Here is a 27,150-nt window from a genome sequence, read left to right as displayed (position 1 = left end):
GACAGAAAACTTCCCCAGTATTATGAAAGATGAAAAGCTGGCCATCCAAGAAGGTCAACGAACCCCATATAGGATAGACCCCAAAAGAAAATCACCAAGGCAGAAAATCTAGACTAGTATACCTATTTCAAACAGCTTCAAATAGTTCTTTATGACCTCTGGGTAGCTCAGGCTAAAAAGAAATCGCAGTGAACTGCAAACCTATTAGCTTATAGAAGGAAGTATAACAATCGGACCAAAGGAAGAAATATTCCTAAGACTAAATATTATTGTATGAATCTCAATAAAAGAGATACAGAAACCTAATATGAAAGTGATTATTAGCAATTTTATAGGAGATCAGAAACACTATTAATATTACCCCATAATAAATACTAAAAGTAATAACTTATAGTATTATTTATAACTTATGTTGTAAATAACATAAATTATAACATAAAAAGTATGTTATTTACAAGGAAATTGAAAGAATATGATCCAAGGATGTCAATGATCTGGAGCTATGCTGTGAAATAGAAATTAGTAAATAATATTTATGAGGCACGGACCACTTTGAAAATATGATGAAAGCGATGGTCGTCTTCCCAGGAAAAACACACATGCACACAGAATTGTGGATATGATCTCAACTGATTGGTGGACTTCCTAAGACACATCCATGAACTCCAGGAAGTGAATTACAAGACCTTTAGCCAGAGTCAAAATTTTTCTCCAAGTAGATGTTCCTTTGCTTAAGGAACAATTTGGCACTGTTTAAGTGCCTCAAGAAGTACTGAGTTGAAGCACGCAAAAACTCATGAAATACATCACCACTAGCTTTACAGTAATTTTAAGTCCTGCTTTGCCTAGGACAGTCCCTTTGATACCTATTCTCTAGGCTAAGTATTACAAGCTCTTTCTTTTATTCTCTAAAGTGCCCCTGCTTGGTCAATAAATTATATAGTTACCCTACCTCCAGTCGTCTTTGAAAAACAACAATTAATAAAATACAAGCAATTGAGGAATGAAATAACCAAAAAAGCTCAGAAATATAGAAACTGTGAATAAGGGGCTGATGATGAATTCATTTAAATAGAGAACTAAGGGGAAATAACTATAGAAATTACACTTAGAGAAAGGAATATAAAAAAATACACCTTGACAAATAAAAATACCATACTTATCAAAAATTGGGAGAAGAAAGGGAGTTGCAAAGAGATTAACAATACGAAATTCCTCATCTCCTTGGCAACAGTAAATTAAAAGAGTGTTAAACAATGTAAAATTAAAACATGAAATTGAACTGTTTTAAATCAAATCCTTAAATTTTTTTTTTATCTTTTAGCTTTAAGTGGGTTATTTTAAAAACTAATAGTTTTCTGAAATTCAGCAATATCATCAGATTCACATTGGTTTATTTTTGTCTGTTAAATTTAGTAAAATTACAAAAATTTGATGTTTTATGCTCTCATTTTTATACTTTTTAAATATGGTTTGATTTTTAAGAAACAAATATGTCATTTTTGTTAAAATAATAAAGCAATAAAAAAGAACATTAACACCAGAGTTAAAACTTAAGCAGGGGTTAAGTAATAAAAATCAGTCCAAAGATAAAAATCAGTCCAAAGATAAAAATCAAGTAGAACCCAATTACTTCCTGGAAATTTTTTAAATAACTCATAAAAGCCAATATTCAAGGATTATGTATATAATAGAGTTTAGCATTATAATGAGTTACTAATTGAAATTAAAATCAGTATTATTAATGAACATAGCTTTGCATAGCATAAATAAAACTACAATGAAATTTAAAAATATTTGCAGTATTTTAAATTACACTATTCAAATAATACTATTTTATTTTGCTAATTGTTTATAGTTGAATACACATCTGTTGAATGCTTGTATGAAGCAACCTAAGTCCTAGAGTTTTGCATCATTATTGTAAACAGCAATAACCGAAAAGCTAACATTTGTATCATTAGAGTCCCAGAATGAGAGAAGAGAGGGTGAGACTAAAAAGTATTTGAAAAAATAATGGCTAAAAACTTCCCAAATTTGGTGAAAGACACAAACCCACAGATTCAATAAACTGAGCTCCAAACAGAATAAGCCCAAAGGAATTCACACAAAGACATGGCATAATTAAACTTCTGAAAACTAAAGACAAAAAAAAATCTTGAAAATTGTCAGGAAGAAATGAAACATTACTTACAGCGGAACTCTAATACAAATGACAGAAGATTTCTCATCTGAAACCACAGAGGTTAGAAAGAAAGAAGCCTGTTAAAAATCTCCCTCAGGAATGGAGGGGAAAAAAGACATTTTCAGACAAAGGAACACTAAAGAATTTGTTGCTACCAAATCTATCCTTAAATAATGGCTAAAGGAAGTTCTCTAAACAATAAGAAAATAATAACAGAAAAAGATTTGGGACTTCAGAAAGGAAAGAAAGAATATCAAAATGGGTAAAAACAGGGATAAATAGATTATCCTCACAAGTTTTTTTTTTTTTTTTTTTTTTTTAGTTTCCTCTTTTAAAATATACAATTCAATGGTTCATAGAATATTCCGGGGCTTCAAGATGCTTTGTTCCAGTTGGAACCCCTGCTGAGAATTTGCATTTCCCTCCCAGATATGCTGAATCAGAATCTATATTTTAACAAGATTTCCCAGGTGATTCTTATGTATAATAAATTTTGAGAGCCCCTGCTATACTAGTGGAACCCTGGTGGTGCAGTGGTTAAGAAGACAGCGGCTAACCAAAAGATTGGCAGTTTGAATCCACCAACCACCCCTTGGAAGCCCTATGGGACAGTTCTACTCTGTCCTATAGGGCCGCTATGAGTCAGAATCAACTTAACAGCAACTGGTTTGGTTTTTGGTTTGGGATCTACTAGTGGTTCACAGAATTGATCCCTAACCAGCAATATTAGCATCGCCTGGGAATGTGTTGGAGATGCAAGTTTTCAGCAGGGGTTTGAGCCAGAATGAACTGGGTCAAAGCCCTAGAATATTCTCAAAGATAGCATCCGCACTATCTAAATCCAGTACAATTTCATCGCCTCAAATGGAAACCCCATACTCATTAGCAGTCACTCCTCATTCCTCACTCCAAGCCCAGACCCTGGCAACCACTAATCTACCTTGTCTCTATGGATTTGCCTATTCCGAACATTTCATATAAATGGAATCACATAAGCTGTGGCCATTTGTTATTGGCTTCTTTCACATACATTGAGACAAGTAAGGACCTATCTATAAGCAAAGAAATGCCAAAGAATGCTGGCAGACAACAGAAACTAGGAGAGAGGCCCACAGAAAGAATCAACATAGCTGAGACTCTGATTTCGACTTCTAGACCCCAGAACTGTGAGAAAATAAATTTATTTTTCAAAGCCCCCCCAAAAAAAAGCAATAACAAAAGTCTGGAAAAACAATCTGAGGACAAGATTTAGCATGAATCTGTTTCCACCATAAGATAATCTAAACATAGTTCTTCCAGATAGCTTAATTTTGTTCAGGTTTGTTTCTCTGGCCTGGATGTATTAGCCAGAAAGTGAACCCACAAATAACTAAAGGAGGCTGTACAGTATTAGCTCTCAATGTTGAAAAGTGGCCGCCAAAAAGATGATAATTTAGGGGATAGGTGGATCGAACCATCCCTTGAGTCTTATATTGCATATTCTGGTGACAAATCACCATACACTGTTCAGCCCCCAAGCCCCCTCTCCTTGCACTTAACCCTGATTTGTATAAACTTGGCCTCTGTATTAGTCATCTAGTGCTGCTATAACAGAAATACCACAAGTGGATGGTTTTAACAGAGAGAAATTAATTCTCTCGCAGTCCAGTAGGCTACAAGTCCAAATTCAGGGCATCAGCTCCAAGAGAGTGCTTTCTGTTGCCTCTGGAGGAAGTTCCTTGTAATGCATCAGTCTTCCCTTGGTCTGGAAGAATCTCAGCACAGGAACCTCAGGTCCAAAGGACGCGCTCTGCTCCCGGCACTTCTTTCTTGGTGGTATGAGGTTCCCATGTGTCTCTGCTCGCTTCTTTTATATCTCAAAAGAGACTGGCTTAAGACACTATCTAATCTTGTATACCTCATCAGTATAACTGTTGCTAATCCATCTTATTCGATGTTAGTGATTGAATTTACAACACATAAGGAAATCACATTAGATCACAGAATGGTACTCAATCACACAATACTGGGAATCATGACCCAGCCAAGCAGACAGACATTTTAGAGGGACATAATTCAATCCACAACAGCCTCTATGACATGATCTCAGTAATTTCTGTTATCCACGGTTAACAGAATAAAGTCCAAACACTTCACCCTGATAGTCATGTCCAACCTTAATCCCTGGTCCTCCAAGCCATACTAAATTAAACACTGTTACCCAAGCTAGCGATCACAGTCCTCAATTTTGCTGCCTTCAAGCCTTTATTCACCTGCTCCCTCCAACAACAAACACTTAACTGAGTACAGCACCTTCACTGTGCTGGAGGCCATGGGGGACCCCCAAACCTTAACTCTCTTCAGTAATGGATACAAACATATAAACTATTAACTGAATTAAGGAAAAAGAAAACTTTATAAGTGCTATGATAGGGGGACACAGTGTCTTTGGACTGTAGGAAGGAAGGGAACAACTGTGATCAGAAGCCAGATGAGTAGGTGATATTTGAAATGGGTTTATTGAATGGGTGGAACTGTACTAAGAGGAAGAGAACTCTCTCAAATAAATTGCTAAACAATCTGACATTTTCAACAATTGCTTAATACAATCTATTGTTATAAAGTCGATTCCAACTCATAATGACTCTACAGGACAGAGTAGAACTGTCCATAGAGTTTCCAAGGCTATACTGCATGGTTTAGAATAAAAAAGGTGTGCATCAGGGTTGTGTCCTTTCACCATACTTATTCAATCTGTATGCTGAGCAAATAATCTGAGAAACTGGAGTATATGAAAGAACAAGGCATTGGGATTGGAGGGAGACTGACTCATTAACAACTTGCGATAAGCAGATGACATAGCCTTGCTCGCTGAAAGCAAGCACAGCTTGAAGCATTTACTGATAAAGATCAAAGACTACAGCCTTCAGTATGGATTACAGCTTGACATAAAGAAAACAAAAATCCTCACAACTAGACGAATAAATAACATGCTAAACGGAGAAAATACTGAAGTTGTCAAGGATTTCATTTTACTCAGATCCACAGTCATTGCCCTTGGAAGCAGCCGTCAAGAAATCAAACGACACATTGCAGTGGGAAAATCTGCTGCAAAAGACCTCTTTAAAGTGTTAAAAAGCAAAGACGTTACCTTGAAGGTTAAGGTGCCCCTCACCCAAGCCATGGTATTTTCAATCACCTCCTATGAATGTGAAATCTGGAGTGAATAAGGAAGACCGAAGAAGAATTGATGCCTTTGAATTATGGTGTTGGTGAAGAATATTGAATATATCATGGACTGCCAGAAGAATAAAGAAATTTGTCTTGGAAGAAGTACAGCCAGAATGCTCCTTAGAAGCAAGGATGGTGAGACTTCATCTCACGTTCTTTGAACATGTTATGAAGAGGAACCAGTCCCTGTAGAAGGACATGATGCTTTGTAAAGCAGAAGGTCAGTAAAAAAGAGGAAAACCCTCAATGAGATGGATTGACACAGTGTTTACAGCAATGGGCTCAAATATGACAATGATTGTGAGGATGGTGCAGGACTTGGCAGCATCTTGTTCTGTTGTACATGTGGTAGCTATGAGTTGGAATCAACTCATGGGCACCTAACAATACAACCAAACATAATCTTTAAGGATGCAGACTGTTACATGTTTCTCCTGTGGAGCAGCCGGTGGGTTTGAACCATTGACCTTTCGGTTTGCAGCCGAGCACTTAACCACTGTGCTATCAGGGCTCCTAATTGCTTAATAGTACTGTAATATATTAACATAATGCTTTAAAGACCATAATGAAAAGACTGGTTAGAGGAAGTTTGAAATTAAGGATTGGTTGGTTCAAGACACAATTGAAACATGATTGGTCAGCCCTTGAGAAGGTGGTCAAAGGTTGACACCTTTTCTAAGTGTCTCTCCCTTCTTCCCCCTTGGTCCTGCCCCCAGATTCCATCATCTTATCATTTGGCTGCTAACTAAAAGGTTGGAAGCTTGAGTTCACTCAGCGGCACCTCAGAAGAAAGGCCTCTCGATACACTTCTGAAAAATCAGCAATTGAAAACCCTATGGAGCACAGTTCTACTCTGACACACATCGGGTCACTATGTGGGGGAATCAACTGGATGGCAACTGGTATATGCTTCAGTAGCTGAGTAGGGGTTTGATAGACAGTGCTAGAAGGAAGGTATTTCTATGGCAAGAGAGCGGCATCAACCAAGTGAAGCTTCCTGTGTGGTATTGTGGGAGTTAGGCCAAAAAAGGGCAAAGAAAGAAAGCAGTGAAAAGTGGGTTGGGATTGTATTGAGATCTGAATTCAAGGATGAGGACTTAATACCTATAAGACAAAATCACATGAAGGAGTGGGCCATATGGGGCAATTTGTAATTTTTATATACTGAAAACATCATGAGATAATTGGTAAAATGCAAACTGATTCCACTTGCACTGAAGTAGACAGCACTCTCAGTTGATAATTAAAACACTGTTGCTGGAAATTTCCCAAACGTCCACCAATAAGACAATAGATAAACTAAACGTAATATAGCCATTCAATGGAATATTACTCAGCAATTAAAAAAAAAAAAAGCCTCCTGATGCACATACCAACATGGATGAAACTCAAAATCCTTTTGCTGAAAGAAGCCAGACACAAAAGGGAACGTGCTGTATGATGCCATTTATATGTAATCTATACTAATCTGTAGTGATTGAAAAGCAAGTCAGAGGTTGCCTGGAGGCTAGAGGAGGAAAGCGGGATAAATTTTAAAGGGTGCAAGGATGATGGAAATGTTCTGTATCTTGCTTTTGGTGGTGGTGTCACAGGTGTATAAAACTGTCAACGCTCATGGAATTGTACGTGTTAAATAGATGCAGTTTATTATAAATTATACCTCAATAAAGCCAATTAAAAAACACCCATGAAGACGTAGTTTAGTGGAGTATTTTTGTATTGCCATGCCCATGTAATGCAGTGCGTTCAACGTCAGCAGCAGATATCCTCAAATGATTCCAAAATCAAATAATGTATCAAATACTGTGTTTTAAAATGCCGTTTGACAGGAATTATGGAATCTTAAAAATTTCTAGTTTCTGAATCCTTTAATTTGTTTCCCAAAGAGTTTTCCAGTTCAAGAAAACCACACTTCACCCCCCACAAAAAAATATTGAAAAGAGGAAAAGAACTAGAGAAAATTAGGAAATGTAATTTATTGAGTTTTTTTTTCAGGACATTAACTTTTTTTTTGGGGGCCAGAGAAAGTGCATTAGGAATAAACTCAATTCTGTATATGATTTTATCAAGAAAAGTACAATTCCATGGTATCAGGAGCTAAGCCCTGCAGTCAGAGACAGATATGCACAAAACAGGGCTCACTCTCTGTGCTCCTGTGCACGGTATCTGGTCTATTTGAAACATAATTCGCACGGGTTCCTCATCTTCCAGTATGCGGACCTCAAGGTCTTTTAGTATATGAGTGTGTGTGTGTATGTGTGTGTATGGGTGGGTGGGTGCGTGTGTGTGCACCAAGGACATATAAGGTCAGTTAGTCACTTTCTTTGTTTGACTTCAGCAATACTGAAGGGCTCCTCTGGTCTCCAACTATTTATTCCTTTACATCTTCCATGGTTTTTCCCTTATCTTCTTTCCAGCCTACAGTTCCTGAGGTCATTCACATTAGGAAGAAAGGAAGAGAGAACTGCGGATTTTGGTTCTAGAAGGGCACAGGTAAAATTATCCATATGCTGCCAGGGAAGAGACGAGACCGCCCGCATTTGCACATTGGAAGGCAGTGGTTTGCTGGATTTATTTGTTGTTATTGAAGCTGTTGCCCTGGTCTTTTTGATGAGGCCATCTTATTGAGGCTATGCCCAAGCAGCCATATCAAAATGTAAAAGATGTCTTTTTTATTACCAAATGTGTATGCAGATGAAACTCTTGGCTTCTTCCCCCAAGAAACATGCTTTGCACATTACTTGGAATTAAAAAAAGAAATGCATAAAGTTTAATGTTTGTTTTGCTTTTTATGTGCGTGTGTCTGTGTGTGTTTTGCATCATAACTTCTCTGCATCAAAACACCCATGTGCCCGTGTTCGTTTGAGGATATTCATCAGCCTAAGAGTCAAAGGGAAATCAAGGTACCCAGAGGTGAGAGGGAGACCTGGTGGCACAGTGGTTAAGAACACAGCTGCTAACTAAAATGTCGGCAGTTTGAATCTACCAGCTGCTCCTTGGAAACCCTACGGGGCAGTTCTACTCTGTTCTGTGGGATCACTGTGAGTCAGAATCAACTCAACAGCAACTGGTTTATTTGTTCGTTTGTTTTGTAAGAGGTAAGAAAGAATCCTGAATGGGAAATGGCCCTGCTAACCTGAACCACAACTTTGAGCAAAATAGAAAAGGCACTTCTACCTTAAGACACTTTCCAACCATCTGGTTGTAATCATAGCCTTTAATGACAAAGTCACAAATGCAAAATAAAAAAATGGTAACCATGGAGATATACACATGGCAATCCTCACCCATCTCAGGCCTAGAATTGGTCCTCAATGTCCATGTATACTTTGTCCCTCGATGGAGTATGACTGGTGACTAGCACAGTATATGACCAGTCTGTAAATATCTGGGCTTAATCAGATATTTTTCAATTTCAAAACAATAATGAAACAATGGGATTCTAAACATTGATATTGGAGTTGCATTGTGAGCAGAAATAAACCAGAGACATATGCTAAAACCACAGCTTAGAGGGATTCAGGAGATGAGACCTAAACTACATGGTAATGCATCTGGAGGAAAGCTGTCTCTAGTGGGTGATTCAATTGTAGCCCAGCAGCTGCTGTTCAGGAAGTATTGTCTGATTACAGGTGGTGTGTCAGGCACTGTGCTAGGTAGAATCACAGGCCCTCACAATGAGAATGATCATAATCAACACACCGGCTTTATTTCATAAGGATTTTTTTTACTTAAAAAACCTCTTTCTCCGGGCAATAAGTAAGGTTGACAGATCCTCATTTCACATGCATAGAGCTCATTCCATCTGACCAGGGAAGAAGGGAAAAAAGGGTCATAAGAGGACCTGCTGAGAGGAGGAAGCGTTTTTCTTGACTTCTCTGCCCATTTACATGTTTGGACTAGGACTGATTAGTTCTGAAAACTACTCTCCAGACTTGGAATCTCTCTAGAATCTCAGTCTTTTGTGGCGCTTTAAAATTCTTAGAAAGTTTGGCTACCGGGTGTCTGACCTACAAGAATGCCCTCATTGTTCTGAAAACCCCCACAGGTGATTCAAAGGGTAGTGACAGGTTTGGTGAATTACCCTATGCTTGGGCAGGAAGTATGTGTATCCCTGGTCCCTACACACAACTACCCCTTCAGCTGTCTTCTCATGACTGATCCAGGCTGTTCTGTTTTCAGCATCTAACCCAGACTACCCCCTAGAACTGCCTCTTATCTATTTCATACTCTGGATTTCAGATAGAATGCTGATGGACCAAAGGCCATTTAGGCCAACAGACATGTTTTATTTGGCCAACGCAATAGTTTTAAAAGTTTTCAATATGATTATCTTTAGGTGGGACTTCCTCTCCAAGATACCCTAGTCTCCTTCACTGTCTATATACAGGCTTCCCAGCCCCTGAAAGCATTTGAGCTTGTGGCTTCGAGCAGTCCATTTTCCCAATCCCTCTCCACACTCGTCTCCACTTATGACTCATTGCTAAGAAATGGTTTAAATTTATGGTTAATTCACATTAATGTGCCAATGGCTAAAAAGGTTTGTTACCTATCTAGGGAAACTTTCATTATAGCTTGGATCTCCTATGGCGTTAATGCTTTAATTCAAAGCATCAGACTGAAATTGTGAATGTGAAATTAAAAAAACAAACTTGTCAGGTAGTAGGTGAGGTATTTTAGAGACAAAACAAAACAATGACATATTGGAGATTATGCCACACTGAAAATTTCCTGCTCTATTTTAATTTAAGCATTATAGCAAATAATCCTGTAAACTGGACTATATGAAGAATTCAGCATCTGGATTGGAGGAAGACTCATTAACAATCTGTGATATACAGATGACATAACAAGTACTTACTGATGAAGATCAAAGATTACAGCCTTCAGTATGGATTACGCCTCAACATAAAGAGAACAAAAATCATCACAACTAGACCAATAAGTAACATTATGATAAACGGAGAAAATACTGAAGTTGTCAAGGATTTCATTTTACTTGGATCCATAATCAACGACCTTGGAAGCAGCAGTCAGGAAATCAAACAACATATTGCAGTGGGCAAATCAGCTGCAAAAGACCTCTTTAAAGTGTTAAAAAGCAAAGACATCACTTTGAAGACTAAGATGCACCCTACCCAAGTCATGGTATTTTCAATCGCCTCATATGCATTCGAAAGCTGGACAATGAATAAGGAAGACCAAATAATTGATGCCTTTGAATTACGGTATTGGTGAAGAATATTGAATATACCATGGACTGCCAGAAGAAGGAACAAATCTGTCTTGGAAGAAGTACATTCAGGATGCTCCTTAGAAGCAAGGATGGCAAGACTTCTTATATACTTTGGACATGTTATCAGGATGGACCAGCTCCTGGAGAAGGACATCATGCTTGGTAAAGCAGAGGGTCATTGAAAAAAAGGAAGACCCTCAATGAGATGGCTGCAACAATGGGCTCAAACACAGCAACAATTTGAGTATGCCTCAAGACCAGGCAGCATTTCATTCTGTTGTGCAAAAGGTCACTATAAATTGGAATTGGCTAAACGGCACCTAACAACAACAACAACAGCAAATCACACCAGAACTTGAGGAGGCTTAAAGCCTACTCTTAGGCATAAGAAGCTCATACATTAAAGGCCTGATTTCCAAGACCATATGTACACAGTAACCACTGGTAATCCTCAAGTCATTTACTTGCTGAAGGATTTTTGCTTTTCGCACCCCAGCTGGATGCCAGGTTGTCGAAAACAGGGTGCATCCTGGCAGGGTCTGAGAGAATTGCTCTGTGATTGTGCAGCTGTTAGAATAGGTGTCATTCCATCAACGAGTATTTCTCTTTCCACAGGAGAAAATCAAACATAAAGCATTTGGGTCTTATCTGCTGTTTTAGATTTTCCACACTCCTGATTCCCTCCATTAGGCCAAATAATTGAGATGTCTGTGGTAAGTACACATGGCATATCATAGAATGCAGAACTTTTGGATGGGGGAAGTAAGAGGAAAGTTTCCATTTTTCCACACTTGAGGAAAAAAAAAGGAAAGACGTTTTATAAATCTTTGTGTATTAGTCAATATTTAAAATGTCTCACCAAGTAGCATAATGGCAGCTGACACAGAGCATTTACTAGACTCAGCGGCAATGGGTTTAGGCCCTGTACTGGAGCCCTGGTGCCACAGTGGTTAAGTGCTTGCCTGCTAACCTGCAAACCGCCTGCTAAAGGTTAGCAGTTTGAACCTACCAGGTGCTCTGCAGGAGAACGATGTGGCAGTTTGCTTCAGCAAAGATTATAGCCTTAGAAATCCTATGAGGTAGTTCTACTCTGTTGTATAGGGTCATTATGAGTTGGAATCAACTCAATGGCAACGGGTTTGATTTTAGGTTCTGCACTAAGGTCCTTGAGTTTGTGCTTGACTATTGTCACAGATTAAATTGTGTCCTCCCAAAATATATGTCAGTTTGGCTAGGCCATGATTCCCAGTAGTATGTAATTATTCTCCATCTCCTGATCTAATTACCCTCCGTTTTGTGCTATTATGTAACTATCCTCCATTTCATATGTTGTAAATCCTAAAACATCCATGAGGCGGGATTAGAGTGGGGTGTATCTTGAGTTGCACTGCCTTTCTCAAGTCACACCCTTACTCAAATCACACGCTTGCTTGAGTTACACTTTTTGTCTTATAAGAGATGAGTTGGAATCAACTTGATGACAACAAATTTGTTTTTTTGTTTTTGTTTTTTTTGTACTAAGCACTTTACATGCATTATTTTATTTATTCTCACGGTAACCCTCTGAGCAAGACACTATTAATACTCTCATTTTACAAACTGAGGTACAGAGAGGCAGCAGTCCTCAGACGCTGCCTTTCACCACACTGCCATTGTGAAGACGGCAGGAAGGAGCCAACAAATGATTAGTCAGACACTATCGGGCTATTATGCAAGTGTTCTATCATTTAACCCTGCCACAGTTGGGAACCAAGACTTAGAGAGGTTAAGTAATTCACTCAGAAATAATGTGTTTTGTTGTGCATCTACGATCTGAATTCAGGTCTGCCTGATTCAGCTTTCCAGAAATGTGCTACTTGACAGCCGCTGACAACAAGGTAAGGCATGATACTCTGCCTTAGGTGTCTACAGAGTCAGCCCCCGGGTGCATTTTAGAGAATGCAGCAAAATTTCTACTTCTATCCTCCCATGACCTCAAAAGTTCATTCTTTTGGGTTAAGCATTGCTCTTTTCCGAGATCCTCTTTGAAAATGAGGATACTTCTGTGAGTGACATTCATAGGCAAACATGCCTACGAGTGACATTTCTCTATAAAGGAGTTTATCAGATTTCCTTAATTCCCTCCCAATAATATCAAGGGGTAGGGGTAAAGAGAGTGCAGAAGATGCTGAAAGAAAAAGGAGAACAGAGTATCAGTGCACATCAACAACTAATTTATCAAGTCAGAGTTCTGCCTCTGGCATTTAAAGTGCAATTACAGCAAACTTGACTGAGGCTGAATATGTACAGTTAAGTTTCCATTCCTCCAGGCATATCCCGCAAATGCAGGCAAAGTATAAATAGGGTGTTAATGTGTAGGAGTAACTCTATAGTTAAATCTCAAATCTTGACAGTCACAAAGTGTGATTGTCTAGAAACCACTGGTATTTTACATTCGCTTCCCGTGTTTTCAAACAATTCTACCCAAATGTCACATCTGGAAGGATCATTGTTTGAAATTAAATTGTTTTTGGAAATCACTGGATGCCACGTAAAGGAATTTTCCAATCCAGCCTGTCTATTGGCCAACTGTTAGTCTGTTACTTGTGATTTGCAGTTTGTTTTGCTTCTTTTAACAATAAGAAAGACTGGGCTATTTGTTTGAAAAGACTTAAAATTTTCTTCATAAACTTGATTTTTCTTTTAAAAAAGTACTATTGGTATTTTAAATATGTTTGACAGTTTAGTTATTTAATTACTTATCCTGAGATTTAAGGATGAAAAATACAATTCAAAGAACTAATTCTAAATTATAGTCTATGTTCCTGAAAGGTTTTAGTTTCTTAGCTGAAGTTTCTTTTTACTTTTTCACATTTGAGATGAAACTGTTTGTTTTTTATGATCTCTTAGAAGGAACCTGGTTAGAAGGTAAGGTGTTTGAGATACTGATTGAATATCCTGAGAAATTCTTTATGGCCAGAAATGACATTCCTTGAAGAAAATGGATAGAGGATGTCCCTGGGTTTGGGTTCTTGTGTCCATCTGCTTGGCACCAGCCCTGACTCTCATGCTCAGATGACTTCCAGATCAAAGGGTAAAATGAAGCAACAAAGGAACAATGGGGACAAGAGGAAAAACCTGCAAACTGAGACAGCCATTCCCCAGAGCTGCAGAACTCTAGGAGATCAAGAAAATACACCAACAGTTGAGTTGGTCCACCTTCTATAGTTAGAGAGCGGGGGAAGAAAAGGTGTAGACACTCTGAGACCTGAAACCTGAAAATTCAGTTAATTCCAGTGACTGACTTGTCTATAGCTTACATGCTAAAGGGCTCCCAACTCTGAGGGAAGTCCAAGGAAAGAAGTTTCCCAATGAAAGAGATGACAACTATCACTTTAGATAGACTAGAAAGAATTCTAACCTTAAAGGACAATAGGAGTGTGCTGTCACGGTATAGGGAGAGCAATGAGGGTCACTTAACAATATATGTATAAATTTTTGTATAAGAGACTAACTTCAACAATAAAGAAAAACAAAAACTTTTGTAAAAGTTTCTTTTTTTGTCAAAGTTGTTAACTCCAACCCCTCCCTCTCCTTGCTCCCAACTCTCTGCCGCTGATTTCCTGAAGCTTTAAATTGGTATCTGTGTTATGTTTATGTTTTTACCTTCTCTGATTAAACAAAGGTAGCCTGGGATGTGAGAGCTGCTTGAGGACCTTATAGTATTAAAGCTGGTGAGCAGAACACCAGTATTGGAAACTTTTTGACTTCCTTGATTAGGACCTTCCTCAATTTGTAGGACAACCTCTTAGAGAAAAATACTTGAAAAAGACAATGGAAGTAAGGAAGAGGAGAATTACACAATATAAAGGGAAAGCAAGAGAGAGTCCTAGGTAAAACTCTCTCAATAAGTCACCTACTCATAAAGCTGAACTTGTGTCTCATGTTTAACAGTGAGATCTGTTCACAGAGCAATCACTTCCACCAACTTCAATGACTCCTTCAAGATGCTGTTGCCCTGCTTTTGGTGGAGTTCTAAGAACTTTGGGTAAGATTTTAGCTATTGATCTTGGAATCTGGATTTCTAAGAATCATGTATATGCACTCAGTCATTCTACAAAGATTTACTAAACACTCTATACTAGATAATGTGGATGCATGTGTTTTGGGGGCTGGTAGCAGGAGATAAGGAGCCCTGGTGGCACAATGGTTAAAGCGCTCAGTGCTAACCAAAAGGTCGACAGTTCTAACCCACCAACTGCTCCATGGGAGAAAAGACCTAGTGATCTGCACCCATAAAGATTTACAACCTTAGAAATCCTATGGGGCAGTTCTACTCTGTCATATAGGGTGTCTATATGAGTTGAAATTGACTCAACGGCAAACAACAACAGCCCAGAGTTGGAGTGGAGGGGTGATACAAGTCTATAAAGACATAGAAATTCATGTGAGCTAGATTAATTCTTTGAGGGTTTGGCTATATTGCTTTTTTGTTTGTTTATTTTAGGCCTGAATAATATTTGTTAAGTTTGTAGTATGTGATTCCTTCCTCTAACAGAGGTTCAATCAGTATTTTTATTTCTAGAGAATCAAGACGCCACATATTGGAGCCTCAATGCAAAGACCACCTACTTTCGCTTAGGTCTTTAAACTCTGAGAGAGATAGCTGTATCTACCATGGTCTCTCTTCTCACTGATACGTGAAATGTAATTATAAGATGAGGCTAATTAAATTTTTAACAATTATGTTACACCGTAATTTGTACAGGTGAGGATTATTCTTCGAAATTTCCTCTTAGGAATCTACACAGTGATAACATTGCTCTTTGTAAACTCTCCCGCTCCCCCCAACACACACACATACACAGACTCTTTGGGTTGGCCTTCAGAGCCAACAGTACAGGAGAGAAGAGTTCCTGTTACCTTAAAGTTGTTCTTCGTACTGCTGAGCGCCATGGAGTCCTGGAATGCTGTCCTGATATGCAGGCATGGTTGGCACCAAGGAAAGATGAAGAAATGGCACATGGAGTTGGACATTAGTAATCCAGCTGTCAGCATCATCAAGGGGCAGTTTGTGAGGTCGAGGCTGGATTTCATGATGTCAGCACAGCTGAGGAGGTGAACTAGGGCCACTGAAGATGATTATAAGGATCAGAACCCCAGGAAGGATCCCACTGCATGTTTTATCTACACCTCCAAAGAGTTTCAAGCCATTCTTGTGTATGGAGATTAGAAAGGCAATAGTTTTAGGACCCTTACTCTTGATTTCAGGAACTCAGTTTAACAGAAGCTATGAAGAGACAAAGGACTAAGAAGGCTTTTAAAATTAACCCTTTTCTCCCTCTTTATACCTCTCTCTTCCTTGTCTGATAGGCTTGATAAGCTTACAGGGTACTTCATGGGAGAAAAAAAAAAAAGATATAAACTAACAGATTGCAACTCCTCATCTTCCCACCACCAATCTACAGACTTGCCTCCATCTGCACTCAACATCCCACCGAAAACAATGGAGGAAGTGTCCCATCCTAGCCCATCCTCTGATACCTCTTCTTCCTCTAGGTTTTGCATTTTCCCTTTTCACCTCTCCTGATTCTTCAACCTCCCTCTCTCCACTGGATCATTATCTTAAGTGTTCAAATATAGTCCAGAAGCTCCCAAGAGTTAAAGAAACCCCTCTTAACCCAATATCTCTATTTCTAGCCTACTTGCTATTTCTCTCCTAGACTTCAAAGCCAAACTTCTCAAAACACATCCTGTCTTCACATCTTCATTGCCCACACACTCTGCCATTTCTACCACTACACTGAATGTATTCTCTCCAAGATTATCAAGAAAAATCCACACTGCCAAATCAACTAGATAATTTTTGGTCCTTATCTTACTCAACCTCTCGGTATTTCCCACGGTATCCACACCCTTATTCTTGACATTTTCTCTGATCTTCAGCTTCTGTGGCACAATACTCTTCAGGTGCTTCTCCCTGTCTCCAGCCACTCATTCTCTAGCTCCTTCTCTTCTACCCTGCCTCTTTTAATGCCGCTGGGCTCAGCCCTAGGGCTTTCTATTTTTCTAATTTTATGCTCATTACAATGGCTTTGAATATATGCTAATGATGCACAAATGTATATCCCTAGCCCAGTCTTTTCTTCTGAGTTCCAGATGCATGTATCCAGCCTAACTTAATCATTTGGAGTCACTGGGTGGTGCAAATGGTTAAGGCACTTGGCTGATAACCAAAATGTTGGTGGTTCGAGTCCACTAGAGGCACCTCGGAAAAAAGGCCTGGAGATCTACTTCTAAAATATCAGCCATTGAAAATTCTATGGAGCACAGTAATACTCTGACACATATAGGGTCGCCATGAGTGGAAATCGACTCAACAGCAAAAACAAAAACAAAACAATGTATCCACCTAGATATCACACAAGCATTTTGAATTTGATGTATACAAAATGAAACCATTGGTTTTATCCCCCAAAGCCTGCCCTTTCTCAGGTGTTCTGCATCCTAGAAAATAACACAACTTATGCAGTTGCTCAAGCTAGAAATTCAGCAGTCATCCTTGACCAACTTCTTCATCCCTCCACATCCTATCACCAGGTTCTGCCTAGTGTACTTTCTCTCCAACTCTGCTGTGACCTCTCTCGACCAAGTCATCATCTGCTCTCACTTGAGTTCCTGTAGTAACCAAATGATGATCATCCTATGTCCACAGACCAGCTGAAGGAAGGAACTATGCTGCCTCTACAACCTCATCTTGAGTACCTGTCCCCTCCCTCATCTGGCTCTGGCCACATTTGGACTTCTTTTACTTCCTTATAAGATCTTTCATGTTTCAGGGCCTTCACACATGTTATCCTTGGCTGGAATGCCCTCCTCCTCTATCTTTCCTTCTGATTAATGCCTTCACATCTCTCATATCTCAGCTGAAATGTTACTTCCTAACCAAGATCTTGAAAGTCCACCTCCCACCATTATTCACTGTCATAGCATGATTTGAAATTACATATGTATTTTCATTTATTTCATCTAATTTCCTCCATAGGACTATAATTATATATATTATATATATATAATATATATATTTATTATTATATATTTAGTACTTAGTCCAATGCCTAATAATATTTATTGAATGAACAAACTTCTTTCTTCTTTGTCCCACCTAACATTCACAGCTTGGCAGGGTAAACATAACCCTTTGTTTTATTACATCTATACCGTCATTGTAGTGACGTTAGAAAACACGGGTCTTTGTAATTAAACAGAGCTGGTTCTCATATCCACTGCCACACCCACTGTGTGACTTTGGCAAATTCTTTAACCTCTTGGAATCTAAGTCTCCCCATCTAGAAAATGGGTAAATAATATATATTATGGGTTGAATAGTCTCCCCAAAAAAGATACTTTGAAGTCCTAACCGCTGTACCTATGAATATTACCTTATTTGTAAATAGGGTCTTTGCAGATGTAATTAAGTTTAGATAAGGTCATTAGGGTGGACTCTAATTCAATACGACTGGTATCCTTATAAGAAAAGGAGAAGAGACACAGACACAGGGAAACACCATGTGACGATGGAGGCAGAGAATGGAGAAATGCGGCTGCAAGCCAAGGAATGCCAAGGATTGCTGGCAACACCAGAAGCTAGGAGACAGCCAAGGAACATACTTTCCCTCAGAGCTCCCAGAAGGAACCAACTCTGCTGACACCTTGATTTCAGACTTCTAAGCCTCCATAATTGTGAGAGAACAACTTTGTCATTTTAAGCCACTCAATTTGTTGTTCTTTGCTACAGTAGCCGTAGAAAACAAATACAACATCTATCTCATAGTAATATTATGAAGACTAAGATGAGATCATACATATTAAGTGCCAACCAGAAAGGTACGCAACCAAAGTTTCCTTCCTCCTATGTCTCTCACTAAACTTCAAATTCTTCTTACCCAACAGATGTACATGCACACACACAAATAAAATTTGAAAATGTGAGAAACATCTATCCTTCCCTTCTGAGTCTTTTTTGTTGTGAGCTTTTACTGAGAATGTTGCCTTTAAAGAATGAGGTACTTAGCCATGAAACAGCAAATAATATTTTTGATTGTACAGAAGAAATTACTTTAAAAGAGAACACCAGATGGCAGCACCAGATACTAGAGAATTGTCTGGTGGGGCTTTGCCTCAAATAGGGGCATCTGGGATATGAAAGGCGTCTTAAAACCGCATTCAGAGAGACTGACCATCATTTATAGAAAAGATAGTTTCCCTTATGAAAAGCAATGCCTATCTTGTAATATAGGATAAGATTTTTAGGAAGAGTGTTTCACAAGTTACAAACAAAATCTTAAGAAAATATCCCCCAGCATTATCTAACTAATAAAAGTTAATCAGGTAAAGGCTTCATTTCCATTTATAGTTATATTTAACTAACTCTGTGAGTCTGTGTTCCAATTAGCCTGCCTGAAAAGGCCTAAAGCCAAAGTATGAAATAACATCAGCTTCTAGAAAGGACAATATTTTTGACAAACATTAAAAGAAAATATTAAAATTTATTCATTCGTATTAAAAGAAGGATCAGAAATGACTTCTATCATCATGTTCTCCATATCGTTTGGGAAAGAGCTTACTAAAAGACACATCAAAGGATCTTATTAAATAGATGCTAAATTAAAATTTAAAATGGTTTCCCATAGAATAAGTCAAAATTTTGTATGGAATTAACACCAGTTTCAAAATCTTGCTAAGTTAGATATTGTTTATGAAGGCTCTTCTTCTCCTAGAGGAAAGAAAGGGGGCATGATGCTGCTCATTATACATGTAATGGGAAAGCAGCAATCCCAGGACAGTCAGATTTTAAATAAAAATCTACACTGGGGATCAGAGTAGGGGGATCTATCAGAACATCAAAACAGGATCTAGTGGACTTGGCTGTCAGAGCTCCGTGTCCTTCACAACTTTTTTGTGAGATCAGAAAGCATGCATTCAGCCCTATACATCAGATGAGAAGCGATGTAAACAACTCAAGTCCATACAGAGGTTAGAGGGCAAAGCAGAACTAAAGCAAAATGCCCACCAAGGTCTTGGAGAAGAACTCATCTTAGCAACATTTATATGTGTTTAGATTTGATTGAAGTTTAACAGGAGCATCTGTGTCATAAGGGAACTGAGCCAATCTGTGTTGGAGGAACATTCCGAGCAGAAAGTAATTCACTCTGCCAGGGAAAACAATCATTGTCACCCAACCAGAGTGAATTGTTTTCCAAGTACGTCATCAGGATTCTGAAAATAGTTTCCTCACCTGAATTCACTATAACATTGAACCCCTTACACTATTCACAACAACCCAAAGTGCAAACAACCTAAATGCCCATCAACAGATGAATGGATAAACAAACTATGGTACATACATACAATGGAATACTACTCAGCCAGTAGAAGAAACAAAGTCTTAATACATGCTACAGTATGGATGGAGCTTGAAGACATTATGCTGAATGAAATACTTCAATCACAAAAAGACAAATATTGTATGAACCCACTTATATAAAAGGACAAGAAAAGGCAAATGTATAGAGACCAAAGTTTATTAGTGGTTACCAGGGGCAGGAGGGAGAGGAAAAGGGGGGTTAACAGTGATGGAAAAATAGCATTGATTAAGGGTACGGTTGTACAGCCAATTATTGTAACTGTTGTCAGTAAGTTGTACACCTATAAAAAGTTAAATTGGCAAAGTTGTGTGATATGTTTACAACAATGACCAAAAAAAAAAAAAAAAAGAGTAGCTTCTGAGATTGCTTATATACAACCAAAAACCTCAAAGGATTTTGCTCCTTGGTTTGTAGGTTTAGATCATGGTTTCATGGGATATCCCAGTTAATTGGCCTAATAACTTGTTATGTGCTTCTGTTCTGTCTCCTAGTTTGTTGTGTAGTGCCTGGGGTCTTAAAAGCTTGAAAGTGGCCATCCAAGGCATGACAATTGGTCTTTATTCACCTGGAGTAACAGAGGAAGAAGACAGTCAGGAATAGGAGGAGCATATGGAATGTGTGGCTAATTGCCTCCATGAACAACTACCTCCTTTGCCACGAAACCAAAAGAGCTGGATGGTGTACGGCTACCATTACTGAACATTTTGATCAAAGATTCTATAGAATTCTGATCAAAAGCAGGAAATTGCAGAACAAAATTTCAAATTCTCACGGACTCCAGACTTTCTGGAGCCATGGGGGCTGGATGAACCCCTGAAACTATTGCCCTGAGGTAATCTTTAAAACAAACCAAAAATATTCCTTGAAGTCTTCTTGAAACCAAACAATAGTTTAGCTAAACTAGTAAAAAGTGTCTGCCTTAAGCATTATGCTCTTCTGAGAACTAGCTATACAGGATCAAAGTGACAGCAGCAACTCAAAAGATTAGATAGGAACCTTGGGGGGCAGTGAGTTTATGTTAATGGGGGAGGAACAACTCAGAAAAGGAGCATGAGAATGGTTGCACAACTCTAAGAATGTAATCAAGGTCACTGAATTGTACAGGTAGAAATGGTTGAATTGATGTATGTTTTACTGAGTGTATATATATTTGGTTTTAACAAAGAGAAGTTTATTTCCTCACAGTCAAAGTGGACTAAAAGTCCAAATTCAAGGTGTCAGCTCCAGGGGAAGGCTTTTTCCCTCTGTCGGCCTTCTTCTCTTTGGTGATCCCCCTGACTAGGAGCTTCTCTGCGCAGGGACCCCAGTCCAAAGGACGTGCTCTGCTCCTGGCACTGCTTTCTTGATGGTGTGAGGTCCCCTTACTGAGTATATTTTTGACAACAACAACAACAAAAAAGAGATCAAACCTTTTGAGAACCTTAGGCAAGACAGCTGATTCTAATCTGAAGTCAGATCAAGGATTCTAGAGGGAAATGGCTCTAAGTGATGAGAAGAAATAAGCAGACATCTGAATTCTACAAAGGAATGCATGTGTGTCAGTCAGTCAAAAGTCAGCAGTCACAGGCAGATCACATTCTGAAATCTAATAACGTATAAGGTAGTGCTCTTGATGCAAAATAGGTGATTCATTGTACCATCTAAATTTTAAATGATACAAAGAAAGAAAAAACATCAATAGACAGGATCAAACAATAACTAAAAAAGAAAACTACACTACCCAGAAAAGGCTCTCTGCCAAAAGCACTGTGGAATGGCAACCATCTTCTCCAGGAAGTCTTATGCCACTCTGACCTCAGAGTTTCCTGCATTTTAATTAACCTGAACTTGTTTTAAATCTGGCAGCTAAAGAGACCTTATGTTGGACGACCTTCCTATGCCCTCTGTGAAAGCCTGTGTAGTCCCCAAACTGGCCGGCGCACATCTGATGGCAGTGGGTGCCAGTTTCCCAATGACATGTCTGATTTCAGGTCTGGGGGCAGGGCTGTGCGTGCTCTGACATCACCAAGTGCGCCAGATGCCCTTGTTCTGAGGGAGTCCCTACTCATGGGCTATGGAGGGGCCATCGCTGGCCTCTCATACTAATGTTATCCTCTCCAGATGATGGGGTGAGTCAGGAAGATGTCTTATGTGAACCGTGAGCCCAGGCCAGCCTCTCTGCAGTCGTGACTGAGTGAGAACACGCTGTGCTCTGCCTGTTGGCTCCACTCTTGGGAGCACAAAGTATGTGTTACAACAACAAGCACAGGAATCCTGACCACACTCTTCCCTATCTCGAGATCTGTAATAAGAACATTTGAAGTAAATGCATACAGTCAAGAAACAGGGCTGTAAGTCAGAACATAAAAGGAGTTTCTAACTTTTAGCCCAGAGACATAGATTCTTTTCCTCTCTGAATCCGGACCCCACACGTTTTTAGAAGAAAAGCAACAGCCAGAAGATGGGAAAAACAGATCATGCTTATGAGACCAGTTTGTAGCCTATGCCACACTTAAGAGTTTGGGTTTTCGTTAGTCAAAGAAATTAACTGTTCTTTCTACAACATCCATTGGAAAACTTGCCCAGCATCTGTTAGCCTGACTCTTCAGCTTCAGAATCATTGTCTTGGAATCTTCAAAACCAGTAAGTGCACAATCATTTTGTTCTAAATATGAAAGTTAGAAAATCGAACTAAACATACCCCAAAGAAATAAAATTTTAAAATAAAAAGAAAAATTGGATTAAAAAAATAGATGCCCCCCCAATCCCTCTGGTATTATCTTTTACAACAGATTTTACAATAGATTGCGTAACCTTAGTTCTCCTAAAAAGTCCATTGAAGAGTTCCCGCATGATGGGCGTTTCAAGTAGCAAGACGTGGAGAAAAGACTTTGACCATCTCCTACTTCTCATGACTTCACGTTCTGTAAGGAGTGACCCAGGTTAGCACATCCACTTCCCTGGCTTTAATGGAAGGACAAAGGGCATGGACTATGCCCTGTCTTGCAGGTAGCCACCCTCCATTCTTCCCTAATCCTGTGCTGATGAAACTTCAGGTAAAGGCCTAACAACTCTTCACCCTATAAGCTGGGGACACCTGGAGCCATGTTTGTTTGTTTTAGGATGACCCAAGTTGGGTTCAGGCCCTGGATTTCAACTCAAACACAGGCTATAGATCAGCAAAGGGAACTCAGTACCTCCCAGGACCATAAACATCACACTTAGGTATTTTAGTGACTATGTTAGGATTAATACCTTAATTACTACAATCTTGTAAGTGTTTAAAGAAAATATGCTATATTTGCAAAGCATGTGTATTTCTGAAAGCACTCCAGTATTTAATTATTTCTAAAGTCATCTGGGGTTTTTGACACAGATTCTGTTTTAGTAAGATAAACTTAACATAACCCAGCATTGCCAAAAATGAATTCCTAAGGTAGATGACTAAAATAAACCGGCAATAAATATTGGCTGTTGGAATGGGAATTATATCTCTGTAATGTAGACACAGCATTAATGAGTCATTTGCAAATAATAGTCTCTCCTAGGGATTATTGGTATGAAGGATCAGGGAAGAAAGAGGTCCATCTCTCTTTTATATAGCAGAACTGAAGAGGAATATGAACCAACCAGGCAAGGATGTTCTTATATCTACTTTTCCGAGAGGTATGGCCCTTGGAGTCCAACAAGGGTCAACTTGGACAGACTACATTGAGGCAGAAATAAGCACTGTAAAAAGTCATCCTAGGGGTGAGGTGACTGATTCTGGGACAGTTTTCTCTCACTCCCCTAGAGGCAGAATGTACCCCCAGGTCCACCTAGTACATCTTATGTGGCATGAATTACCTTATCAGACACAGTGGGTGCTGTCATGTTCCTCTGCTGTTTGGAGTCAGTGCACTCATTTAGGCCACCTTTGCTCCCTAAGATGAAATTCTGACCTTTTGGCCAACTAGGCTGAGCTTTACAACTTCTCTTGTGCACTGGAAGGCGGTCTGGGGCAAAGGTCTGGCTACAATTTGGGCAAGGCACAAGCTGAGCTTGACTTGGCCCCTCTTGGCTGGACTGTCCAGTTGAAAGAGGCTGGGCTTTCTGTGGGAGTGGCCTGCGGAACTCCCTGGGGAGCCGGTCATTTTCTATTTTCCATTTTTCCAGGCATTTGGGTTCATGAATAGGAAGGGATAAGGTGCCAAATTCCCGGCCACAGATGTAGCAGATGAGAGTCCTTGGTCTGGCTGGGATTCCACTAGGTACTTTCTTGAGGCTAGCAAGATCATCAGAGCTATTGGGGTTTGGTGCTGTGAGATCCTCACCCTTTGGCTTGCAGCTTCTCTGGTGAACTAGAAGACGATCTGGCAAGAACGTGTGGCCACAGTATTCACAGGGCAGCAGCTGGGCCTTGGCACTGTGGAACGCTGCCTCATTAGCTGCCTGAAGACTATAGAATTCTTTGCCACTGGGAGGATGTGGCTTGGAGGGTTCTGGCCTCCTTAGGTGCTTGGGCAACTTGCTGTTTTCAATACGCCACTTCTCTAAGCATTGGGGCTCATGAATGGCAAGTGACTGGGATCCAAACTCTCGGCCACAGATATAGCACACCCTGAATCCAGGCCTGCGGGATGGGATCACAGGGGGACTAAACTGGCTTTCTGACATAATTCTCCTACTGGACCATCTCGAGAGTATCACAGTTCCAGGTCTATTTTTGGGGGTGTTTGTTTTTATTTTTTCAGAAAGATTGACACTCTCTATTTCTGGCAAACCACTAGAACAAGAATCACTAGATAGGATGGCTTGGTTGATAAAGAAGGTGGATTCTTTACAATGGTGAAAAGTTTGTTGCAATTTTTTGGAAGCCCTCTTCTCTTTTCCTCTTTCCATTAACAAAGAAGTTTTTCTCTAGTGCTTGCTCTGATTTCAGGCCAGGCTCATTTTGGGCTTCTGCTTAGAGCGAATGTTAGTGAGGTTGGCTGTCCTGGGGTTCCACACTGTTGCCAGTACCTTAAACCCATAGACCATGACTCAGAGCTTCATTGCAAGGCAGCAGTCTGGAATGCTGGAAAGTCCCCATTAAACCTCAGATGCCTCCAAGATCTGTGAGGGGAAAACATAAATCAGGAAGTTATTATACGCTCTCTCTCTCTCTCTCTCTCTCTCTCGACTATAAGCTGATAGTCTTATAAGTGATTGTTTTTTATTTGACCTAGTATCCTCTTTGGCTAGCATAGTAAGTAGCACATAGGATTTGTTCAATAAATGCTGACACGATTATGAAGAAAGAATATTTTCCATTATGAACTGCACTGTTACCAAATTGAAAGTAGTGTTCTGCCCAAAGAAAGACTTACAACTGCAGCACGTCATAGAGACTTAGCACAAACCAAGAGATGCTGAGACCATTGTGGTGAGGCCACTGAAGGAAGAACCAATAACTCTGAAAATTAGATTAATGAAACCAGAACATCATATAAAATGACCTCTTGCAACCTATGGAAACATCTACTACATCCAGGATTCTTAACATTTTTAGTGCCATGGGTCCTTTTGGCAGTTCCACGAAGCCTATAGACCTCTTTTCAGAAGAATGTATTTACACGCAAAAAAATAAAATTCTAACTATTACAAGTGAAACTAATTTTACTGAAGTAATTTATCGAATATTTTTAGTTGTGACACCTATTTTAATTGTGATATAGTAATATCACAGACTTCTTGAGTATTTATGAACCTGAGGTTCAGAACCCCCGCAGAAGTAATTGTATTGAAGTACTATTCTGAATATTATGATGGTATCAGGAAAACCATCAGAAAGGGATGAGCCTTTTATAACCCACGATGTATGTACTTTTCCTTCTTACAAGAATGGGGTACTACTAAATTGTAGCCAACAGTCTCAAGCAAAGAACGAAACCCAGGCCTCCACTCTTCCCTGTGGGATATATGTAGCTCTTTCTTTTCTGAAAAATAAGCAAAGTGTGTACTTCATGCTCTCTTGAGCTTGACGGCATTCTGTTCATTTTCTTGTTCGATATATGTCATATATGGATCTTGGCTGAAAGCAGAGAATACCAGAAAGCTGTTTACCTGTGTCTTATTGACTATGCAAAGGCATTCAACTGTGTGGATCATGACAAATTATGGATAACATTGTGAAGAATGGGAATTCCGTAACATTTAATTGTGCCCATGTGGAAACTGTATATAGACCAAGACGCAGTCGTTTGAACAGAACAAGGGGATACCGTGTGGTTTAAAGTCAGGAAAGGTGTGTGTCAGGGTTGCATCCTTTCACCATACTTATTCAATCTGTATGCTGAACAAATAATCCGGGAAGATGGACTATGTGAAGAAGAGTGGGGCATCAGGATTGGAGGAAGACTCATTCCTTCCTGTGATATGCAGATGACACAACCTTGCTTGCTGAAAGCAAGCAGAGCTTGACGTACTTACTGATGAAGATCAAAGATTACACTTCAACATAAAGAACAAAAATCCTCACAACTGGACCAACAAGCAACATCATAATAAACAGAGAAAAAATTGAAGTTGCCAAGAATTTCATTTTACTTGGATCCACAACCAATGCCCACAGAAGCAGCAGTCAAGAAATCAAATGGCATATTGCATTGGGCAAATCTGCTGCAAAAAGCAAGGATGACACTTTGAGGACTAAGGTGAGCCTCACGCAAGCCATGGATGGTATTCTCCAACCACCTCGTATGCATGCAAAAGCTAGACAATGAATACGGAAGACCAAAGAAAAATTGATGCCTTTTAATTAAGATGTTTGTGAAGGATATTAAATATACCATGGACTGCAAGAAGAACGAACAAATCTGTCTTGGAAGAAGTACAGCCAGAATGCTCCTTAGAAGTAAGGATGGTGACACTTCATCTCATGTACTTTGGACACGTTATCAGGAGGGACTAGCCCCTGGAAAAGGACCTCATGCTTTGTAATTAAAGGGTTAGTGAAAAAGAGAAAGATCCTCAATGAGATGGATTGACATAGTGGCTGCAACAGTGTGCTCATACACAGCAACGATTGTGAGGATAGCACAGGACTGGGCAGTGTTTTGTTCCATTGTATTTAGGGTCACTATGAGTTGCAACTGACTTGACAGCACATAACA

The 27,150-nt window shown here is 39.4% G+C and overlaps 1 protein-coding gene across 1 annotated transcript in view; it reads right to left on the bottom strand.

The window, feature by feature from the left end:
• Positions 1-24,898, bottom strand: part of LOC101356661 (zinc finger protein 474) — a 43,330-nt gene extending 18,432 nt beyond the window's left edge. Inside the window, exon 1 of the mRNA XM_004384270.1 lies at positions 23,864-24,898. Within this exon, the coding sequence (XP_004384327.1) occupies positions 23,864-24,898 (1,035 nt within the window). The remainder of the gene's footprint in view (positions 1-23,863) is intronic.
• Positions 24,899-27,150: the final 2,252 nt, after the last annotated feature.

The sequence above is a fragment of the Trichechus manatus genome, unplaced genomic scaffold, assembly GCF_000243295.1.
Source record: "Trichechus manatus latirostris isolate Lorelei unplaced genomic scaffold, TriManLat1.0 scaffold00121, whole genome shotgun sequence".
NCBI classification, from domain to species: domain Eukaryota; kingdom Metazoa; phylum Chordata; class Mammalia; order Sirenia; family Trichechidae; genus Trichechus; species Trichechus manatus.
This window is presented reverse-complemented; position numbering and strand designations above follow the sequence as displayed.